This window comes from Pteropus alecto, unplaced genomic scaffold (assembly GCF_000325575.1).
Source record: "Pteropus alecto unplaced genomic scaffold, ASM32557v1 scaffold39, whole genome shotgun sequence".
NCBI lineage: Eukaryota > Metazoa > Chordata > Mammalia > Chiroptera > Pteropodidae > Pteropus > Pteropus alecto.
In genome coordinates this window covers 4781481-4790971 of record NW_006443568.1, presented here as the reverse complement: position 1 = coordinate 4790971, position 9491 = coordinate 4781481, and the positions used below count along the sequence as shown (strand labels likewise).

The window sequence follows — 9491 nt, the reverse complement described above, 5'->3', positions numbered from 1 at the left end:
GGTGGGCGGGGGATGGTGTGGCACCTAGTTAAGTAGAGACCAGGGATGCTGCTAAACCTCCTACCGTGCACAGGACAATCCCCTATGACAAGGAATCATCCAGCCCCAAATGTCAATAGTGCTGAGGTTGAGAAACCCTGCTCTGGGTCAAGCAGCAAGTTCCCACATCCATGTGATCACCTGTGAGGGAGTCGAGAATGGAACACTAGCATCCCTATTATACAGAGAAGGAAACTGAGTCTCAAAGGAGGAAGAAGCTTGTCCAAGCATGTGTAGCAAGTTCCTTCTATCAACAAATATTTATTGAGCACCCACTTTATGCCAGGCACTATTCACATAGCAGAAGCGAGACTAGGATTCATTCATTTCTTTACTCATTTATCAACAGACATTTACTATGACGGCTGCTGGATACATAGCGATGAATCAGATCCAGCTCCTGACCCCTCAGAGCTCACAGTCTTTTGAGAGAGACAGCCACACAGACCAGGAAAAACAGTGAGACCAGGAAAGCCCAGGGCTACCTGGAGGAATCCAGGAAGGCTTTCCAGAGGAGATGTTTATAAACTAAGATGTGAGAGAGTAGGAGTTAGCCATCAAAGATTGAGGTTTGTATAGAGGGTTCCAGGAAAAGGGAACAGTGTGTGTAAAAGTGTGGAGGAGGGAGAATATGGTTCATTTAAGACCTGAAGATGGTTCGGTGAGGCTGAGCACGATACGGAGGGGAGAATGAGAGAATGGCAGGGCCCAGATCTTGTAGAGCCTTGACTGTCAGGCTGAGGCACCTCCAGGCTCCACTCTTCCCTGAGGGACAAAGCCCTCAGCTTTCAGCATCCAGGTCAAACATCATCTGTTCAGTGATGTTCAATACACCCTGGCTCTTCCTCTACCCCATCCAGAATTTCCTGTTGCTCCCCTGGGCTCCCTCGGCACTGCATAAGTCCCTCATCGTAGCCCTTGTCCCACTGGACTGTCAGCATCTATTTGTCCATCTCCTCTGACCTATAAAAGTGCTTCGAGAGACTTTTAATGTTTGCAGATTGAAAGAATGAATCTGGACAGGTGGGAAGAGCTCTGACTGCTGTGTGACCTCGGGAAATCAGTGAACTTCTCTGAGCCTCCGTCTCCCCAGCAGACTTCCTGGGTTGGTATGAGGTCAGAGATGGCTGGTTAGCTTAGTGGGTATGGGCACAGGCTCTGATCTGACAGATCTGGGTTTAAATCCTGGCTGTACCATTTATAGGATATGAACATAGACAAGTCCCTAACAGCTCTGTGCCTCAATTTCCTCATTTGAAAAAATGAGGGTAATAATAGTGCCTGCTTCTTAGGGAATATTCCCCTCTCTATCCTTTTCTCGACTTTAAAGGACATCATGCCTGACTCAGGGACACACGTTTCCATGATGTCAATACGCTGGAACCCTTGTGGGTTGTGTGATTTTGGGAAGGCACTGATCTCCTAGTCCCAGGGTCTACTTACTCTACTAGAAACTGTTCAGACCTTCTCTCTAAGCAAACCTCCCATTACCTCCTCTCGCCCATCCTCCTCTTTACTGATGACCTTGCTTCCTACCTTTCTTGGAAAGGTGAAGCCATCAACAGAGAATTCTCTCACCACTACCCCTCTGCTCAGTGCCCATTATTCTCCCTTCTTGGGGCTTCCGGCAGAGGCGGCAGCAGATCCCGCTCCTTGGCTGTCACTCCACCAACTCTCTCGCCTTCAGCCTCAATTCTCCTAGATATTTCCCATCACCCCACAAATATGCTGTTATTTCTTGTCTTAAACAAACATTCTCTCCCACGTTCTCTCTCCTTCCCTTAAATAAAAGTTCTTGAAAGCACTATCTCCACTTCCTTCCTCCCATTCTCCCTTCAATGGCCTCCAATAAGGTTTTTGCCCCTATTGCTCCACCAAAATAGCTCTTGGTGGAGTGACCAAAGACCTCCATGTTGCTAGAACTGGAGAACAGTCAGTTCCGGGTTCTCTCACACTTGGTGTAACAGCCTTTGCCACCACTAGCCACTCTCTCCTCCTGAAACCATTTTCTCCACTTGGCCTCCATGACATCCTAGGTTTCCCTCCTACTTCTCTGGCTACTCCTTCTTGGTCTCCTTGGCTGGGTCCCCCTCTTGTCCCTGACTTCTAGGAGTGCCCCAGGACCCCAAATGTCAGAGTGGGCCTCTCTCTCTTCCATCTGCCCTCACTTCCTAGGTGATCTCATCCAGGCTAATTCAGTACTGTCCATGTACTGGTAACACGAGCCCTGACCTTTCTTCGGTACTGCAGACTTATCATTCCAACTGCCTTCTCCACATCAGCAGCGAGACATCCAATCACCACTGCAAACCTCACAGGCTCACAACTCCGTCCTGCCAACCGCCTTGCCAAAATCATGTAGTCTTCCTTGCCTTCTTCCTCTCACACTTGAGATCCAATCTATTAGCAAATCCTATTGGCTCTCTTCAAAATATATCCTAAATCCTATCGCTCTCTACCACCTCCACTGCCACAACCCTGTTCCAAGCCGCCTCATCTCACCTGGATTACCGTAGCAGCCTCCTAACCAGTTTCCCAGCCTCCACCATTCACCCTCTTGTCTTTAGTCAATCCAGCAGCCGAAGGGATCCTTTAAAAACTCAAGCCCGCTCATGTCCTTCACCACCCCAAACCCTCCAATGGCTCCCATCTAAATCAGCATAACATTTCAAGTTCTCACCCTGGCTCACAGGCCCTCGCGGTCTGGCCGCTGCTCCCTCCCTGACCCCCCCACACCTCGACTTCCCCTCTCACTCACTCCACTCCACTCGCACTGGCTTCCTTACTGTTCCTTGAACATGGCGAGCTTGCTCCTCCTTAGGGCCTTTGCATTTGCTATTCCTACTGCCAGGAACACTCTTCTTTCAGATGCCTACATGGCTCACTCTCCTTCTTCCTTCAAGTCTTTTCTCTCATGCCTCCTTCTCCGTGAGGTCCTCTAGCTGGATCCCCTATCTAAAATCTTTAACCTACCTCAGCATCCCTGAGTCTCCTTCCTTATCCTTATCATTATCTAATAAACTGTATGTTTTACTTATTTACTTTTGTTTTTTCTCTCTCTCATACCCTAGGATGTAAGATCCACAAGGGCAGGGATTTTTGCCTGTTTTGCTCACTGTTATGTCTCTAACACCTAGGACAGTGCCTGCTGTGAGATAGGTGCTTTACATATATTATAATTATAAAATGAATGAATGAACTTCCTAGGGCCTCGGTCACCTGGAGAATGGATATACTGATACAACTACCTCCTGGGGTTGTGTGAGGAGTCACTGAGCTGACCGGTTGTTCAGGTGCCCAGCATAGGCCCTGGAACACAGCAGGTGTTCAGCAAGGCACTCTTCTCATACCTCTGCCCTCCTCCGATGCTGTGAGAGTAGGGGGCTGGGCCGGGATTTATCCCATCTAGCTTCAGCCCATAATAATCCTTGCCTCTTCCTGGGCCCTCTTGGCAAGTAGCAGGCAGGATCTTACCTGGGTGGATGTCCTGGAACAGGGACTTCCAGATGGTGTACTGCAGGGGGCCTGTGTACTTGGAGGTTGGGAAGTCTTCATATGTCAGATTAGTCTCATGGATTTTCCCTTTGAGCCTGGAAGAAGAGCAGGAGAGCAGGCTGCTTTCGGAGCTGGATTCCTGTCCCAACGCTGAGGCCCTACAGCCACCTTCAGGGTAGCTGACATAGGGCAAGGTCAGGTACGTGAAGTTTGCAGGACCCAGATTCAAGTGACTGCTTATATCACTTCCTATCTCACTAGCTATTAGCCTCAGTTTCCTCATTTTTAAAATGGGTACCATGATAGTACTTGCCTTCTAGATTGTGAGGATTGCATGGTATAACACATACAAAATGCACAGTGTTTGGCTCATGATCAACATCAACTATATGATGTTAGCTATCAGTTTTGATCATTAACAAACCAATAATTAAGTGTTATTATTATTAAAGGTGGCTATGGGACCAGAAAGACCTGGGCTTTGAATCCTTGGATCCTTGAATCCTGGCTCCCCCACATACTGATGAGGGGCCTTGGCCAACTGATCTACCTTCTCTGTGCTTCTTTCTACATGTGTGAAATGGGGATGATGGTGGGAACTACCTTCGAGGGGATTGTAGGGTTATAATAATATAAATATTACTACTTATATATAATATCCATGTTATATAACATATAAGCTTATAAAATAATATACATAACATAACATAATAATGTAATACATACTATATTACGTGTATATAATTACATAAAGCCTTCAGCCCAGGCTCTGGAACACAGCAGATGTCCTGTACGTTTGATGAAGTTTTGAATGAATGAACTCTGCTAACCACCTCGTCTGCCTCCATTTCCACCACCCTGCATGTGCTGGGGTGAGGGGTGCCCATCCGGGGAAGGCCCCCAGCAGGCAGGCACTTACCGCTCGGACAGTGAGGCCACCCCGGCCAGGAAGGTGTGTCGGTCAGTTTCGGCCAGCCGCTCCTGAAGGATCTGGGCCCCCTCCTGCACCTTGCGTAGCTGCTGGCTGTAGCGCTGGACTTTCTGCTCGATGTCGGTCAGTGTGCGCGCAGTGTCCGCCTCCAGCTCCTCCAGCATGGCCTTCTGCCGCTCACGCAGCAGCCTGTGCAGCCGCTCGAAGGCCTCGCCGATGGTGGTCCGTAGGCTTTTGGTGGAAGACTGTGGGGACAGTCATCAGGGGTTATGTCAGAGGGAGCAGATGGGGTGATCCCTGGGTGAGAGGAGGAAACCGAGAGCCTTGGCATGTAGAGAGGAAAGGGTGGAAAAGGGCACGCTGGGTTGGGGGAATGGCACACGCAAAAGCATGGTGGTATGGAAGGACCCGCAGGCCAGGAACCGCAAATGATTCTATGTGCCCCGTTAGGAATGAGATGGTCCAGGTGAGACAAGCAGTCTTGAACTAGAGGATCAGCAAAGGGACATGGCTTGAAAGTTGTTAGGGTGTCAAAGACATCTTTGGTCCCAGTGACTGACTGGCTGGCTGCAGGTGAGAAGGGTGTGAAGATGATGCCCAGATTTTTGGCTTGGAAGTGAGAGGGATGGGGAGGTGAGGGATGGGGTGAGAGGGAAGTTCAGGGGAGTGGGGAGGCAGGGAGAAGATGTTGAGTTTAATCTGGGATAGAGCGAAGTCCTTATTTTTAAAAAATCACTCATGAGCCCAAGCAAAGATGACAAGGAGATAACAGACATCAGAGAATTTTATAAACTGCAATGTGTTGGGTAAACCTTGGTGGTCATTCACCTGTCTCACCACCCCTGAGACCCTCTGGTCAAAGAACAAGGGCTGGAGGTTAAGGCCATTACCAAAGGAGACAAGCATGGACGTTCATGGCTCTCTCTGCCCCCACGGGCATGCCAGACCCAGGAGGGGGTTGAATGGTGAGGGGCACATGCTTTGGTGTCCAACAGCCTGGGTAAGGATCCTAGCTCTGGCTCTTTAACTGTGGCAACCTTAATTGCCTATTATCTATGAAACTTAGTTTTCTAATCTGTGAAAAGGTCAATACAACTGCATTGCAGGGTTATGGTGAAGATTAAATGACGGGATGTTCACGAAATGCATGGCATTGTTTGAGATGTAGAGAAAAAGCCTCGTTGTTAAAAAGGCATCGATTAGTTCTAACAGTCACATTCTAGAAGTCTTCACTGAGAGATGGCTTCTGAGCTGCAACCTGAAGGATGAGCAGGATGTCAGTTGGGGGTGAGGGGAAAAGGAAGAGGGAACAGCACGAGGCAGGATGACACAGGGCACGAAAGTGCAGCCAGGCTGCAGCAGCGTGTGGGGCCTGCCTCTGCAATTTTACTTTGTGGAATTCTGGCTGGGAGTTCACAGAGTCAGGGACCCCGCTGTGCACAGTGCCCAGGGCTCTGTGGGAGGCTCAACAAAGGCTCAATTAGGGCCAGTTCCCTCCCTGTCTCGGCTGCCGGCCTGCAGGAAGAAGTGCTGGCAGTGGGCCAGCCTCCCTGCGCATGCCCACCCAGAGCGCCAGGCAGACAAAGGGGTGGAAGAGAGGCTGGGGATGAACAGCCAGGCTGCCTGTGGCCTCCCTGAGCCCCTCACCCAGGGAGGGCTGAGGCTTCTGCAGAGGCAGGTCGAACATGGAGAAGTTGGGGCCTGTCCTCCCTGCACCATCTGTCGCTGCCCTCCAAAGACCCCTAAATCCCACAGTCATCCCTTCTAGTCCCTCCTCGACCACTCTGCAGCAGTGTTGGTCAACTGGCCACCATTTACTAATTGTTTCCCATCTCAACTGCTTCCTCTCTGCCACCCATGTTCCTCAGGGCTTGCCCAGCCAACTCCTCCCATTCTCAGCCTGCACGCCCTCCCTCGTCTTCAGCTCCCCCTGCTTTAAGGATGGCTCACAAGTCCTAATCAATGGCAGTGCATGGCTCCTGAGAGCCATATTTATTTTTCTATCTGCCTCCTCCACACATACCTCTGGGATCCCACAGGCCCTCCAACTCACTTGGTCCACAAGTCAACTCTGTGTCTTGGCCGACAAACCCACTACCAGAGCGATCCTTCTAAAGCGCTAACTGAGTCACAGCCGAATCTGCATTGAAGAACCTTTCTCAGCTCCTTGATGACTAGTAAAATGCTAAATTCCTTAGTCTGGCATTCAAAGTCCTCAGCTGATCCCAGCTTCTCTCAGCTCCTTGATGACTAGTAAAATGCTAAATTCAAATGACTAGTAAAATGCTGGCATTCAAAGTCCTCAGTTGATCCCAACTTACCTCACTAGTGCCATTGCATTGTAATTCCACCTTCTTAGAATGGACACCTTCCCCTCGACAAACTGTTTATTCAACTGGCAAACTCCTACTCATCCTGAAAGACCCAGATCAAAAGCTATGTCCTTTGTGACACCTTCCCTAACTTTTTCAGGCAGTTAAAATAGTTAAATGTTCCCAGAGCATTTTGTAAATACTTCTTAATACACAGTCCCATATTTTTGTGGCTCTCCAGATAGTGGATCAACCTCTAATGGGGAATGACATCTCCCTCAGCCCTGCTCTCCCCCAACCCCTATGCCCATCCCAGGGCCCAGCTGGTAGTCAGGACCTGCCTGAGAGGTGGTGGGAAGGGTCTTGCCCAAGACTGCTCTGCAAAGGTAGGTGCAGACTCTATCTTTTTTTCTACAGTGGGAGCCCGATGTCCACAGGACAAGAGAGGAAGGGTAGGAAAAGTGGGAGAGGCAGGGAGAAGGCAGCTCAGAAGCAGAACATCTGAGTGACAACCACCCCAGGAGACTCAGGCATGTTTCCTGACCTGCCAGGTTTGCTGACCACAAAGCCAGAGATCTTGCTGAGGACATCCCAGCAAGCTGCTGGCACATGAACTAGGCTCTGACAGAACTGGACAGTAAGCTCCCAATTGGCCACTTACTAGCTCTGGGGCCTCAGGCCAGTCTTTCAAACTCTCTGCGCCTCGGTTTCTTTGCTGATAAAATGGAGATAACAGTTCCTACCTCAAAAGGTATTTTTTCCCTCTATTTACTATATGAGAGGCACTATGCTAGGTTCTGGGGCGTCCTGCTGTCACAGAGGTGACATTCTATGGGGTTCAGTGAGACAATGAATGGGAAACACAAATTCTAGCAGAGAAAGGTGTGTCCCGGTGACTCCAGCTTTTTCTACAGCAGAGTCGCCCCCGCCTCACCACCAGTCCCACTGGTACCATCGCTGGGAAAGCAGCCCGCACTCCAGCCCCCCACATTCCTGGGAACACACGGGCTTGGAGGAGCGGGGGCCATTTCAGAAAAACACCCTGCCAAGAATGCATCACTCAGTCAGGGCCAACCAAGGAAAACATTGGGCCAGGGGAGGGAGATTAGACAAGCCCTCAGGCTGGGCCATCGGAGGGGCAGGCGCCGCAGGAAAGCCAAGTCAGGCACCAGGTGAAATATGACCTCCAAAGCATCCATAGGCATTTCTTGTATAAACAGCCCAGTCCAGACAGGAAGCAGGGCTGGGGGAACTAGAGGGGAAGGTGGCCCCACAGGACCCCCCTGAGGTAGACAGATGGACAGGAAAGCAGGGGAGGAAGAGGTCAGTGGAGAAAAACAATGGTGGGGGGGAGTAGAGAAAAGAAGAGAACGCTGGGAAGAAGAAATAGACTATAATATTCCCCTCTCATCCAGAGAGAGGCTTCCATTTTCTTCTCTTCACTTGAGAGGTACAGAATCACCAGGCAGATGGGGACACTGAGGCTGCGAGAAGCAAATACACCAGAGTCCTATGACTATTTCTCATCAGTTGCCTGTGGAGGGTCCTGCCCAGAGGCCCTCTGGAATGTTCTCTGAAGAAATGTTTGTCATGACCTACCTGAGACCCCACAGCGGGTTGATGGCTTAGCTGGGACACAAATCTGGATCTCCAATGGCCTCTCTGGACCCCAGGGTGACCTCTGGAGACCCAGGGCATTCTTAAGGCTCTGCTTCAGCTGCTGCTGGCAGCGGAACCCCTGCTAAGGGAGCGGAGCCAGACTGAAATCACCTGAGAGCTTAGCTGGTAGGCCTGGGTCCCCAGTTCTTGGTCCCAGAAAGAGGGGGCAGAAATCAATGGACCTTTGCCCAGTTAATGAGATATCTGTAGAGGGAACTTAGAGAGAGCTCCCCCAAAATGTGCTAGGATCCAGAACTTCAGGGCTGGAAGGAGCCTGGCAGATCCCCACTGTACATACAGGACATTGGGATACCCTAAAATATGCAGTTTACTCAAAGTCATACACTGAGTTAGTGGCTGTATCAGAACCCACGGTCTTCCTCTCAGGTCAAGGAAAAAGGCTTTTCTTTTTAAACCATTGTAGCCAGAGACTGCAGGATTTGGCCCTATTTCCCATGCCTGAGCTTAAGAGGGGCCATGATACCAGGGCTGGAATCATCAGGAGAGCTTCAGCGGAACGTGTTCAGGTTTGGCTCCTTGCGGAATGGGTGTGTTTACTAACTGGAGAGGGGGAAAGACCCCTGTAAGGGCAGGAAAGGAGAAAGGGCCCCAGCCTTAAACTCAGGTACCAGCCCAAATCCTTGCTCTCAGTCACCTGGGAGTGCGTCCCTCTCCACTGACCTTTGCTGAAGCCCCGCCCCTTTCTTGAGGAGTTTGGCCTCTTGAAACCCCGCCCCCACACCAGGCCCGAGTTCCCGCCCCATTCCTTTCCCGTTGGCCCCGCCCCACCCAGCCGGCTCCACCTCCACTCCCCACCACCATCCCTCGTGGCCAAGCCAGGCTCACCTTGGTCTCCGCCAGCTGTCGCTTGAGCAGCTGCAGAGCCTCTGTGTGCTCCCGCTCGCTGTCCTGAAGGGCCTGAAGCTGCTCCTTTAGCTCCCTCTGGAACAACACAAGCCCGGGATGGGGTCGCGGGCCAGACCAGGCACTCCGTGGTGATGCAGAGCCCAAGCTGGACCGCTGCAGGCTTTGGGAGTTATCCCGGCCTTGTCCCC

At 50.9% G+C, this 9491-nt stretch overlaps 1 protein-coding gene across 3 annotated transcripts in view; it reads right to left on the bottom strand.

Moving 5' to 3' along the window:
* TRIM62 (tripartite motif containing 62) overlaps window positions 1-9491 on the bottom strand; it is a 30026-nt gene that overhangs the window by 6830 nt on the left and 13705 nt on the right. For 2 of the 3 annotated variants that reach the window (XM_015598771.2, XM_006924270.3), the window contains exons 3-5: window positions 9283-9378; window positions 4454-4710; window positions 3514-3629 (exon numbers count right to left, since the gene is read on the bottom strand). In XM_015598771.2, coding sequence (XP_015454257.1) covers window positions 3514-3629; window positions 4454-4710; window positions 9283-9378 — 469 coding nt within the window. The remainder of the gene's footprint in view (window positions 1-3513; window positions 3630-4453; window positions 4711-9282; window positions 9379-9491) is intronic. The other variant, XM_015598772.2, reaches the window with a different exon arrangement.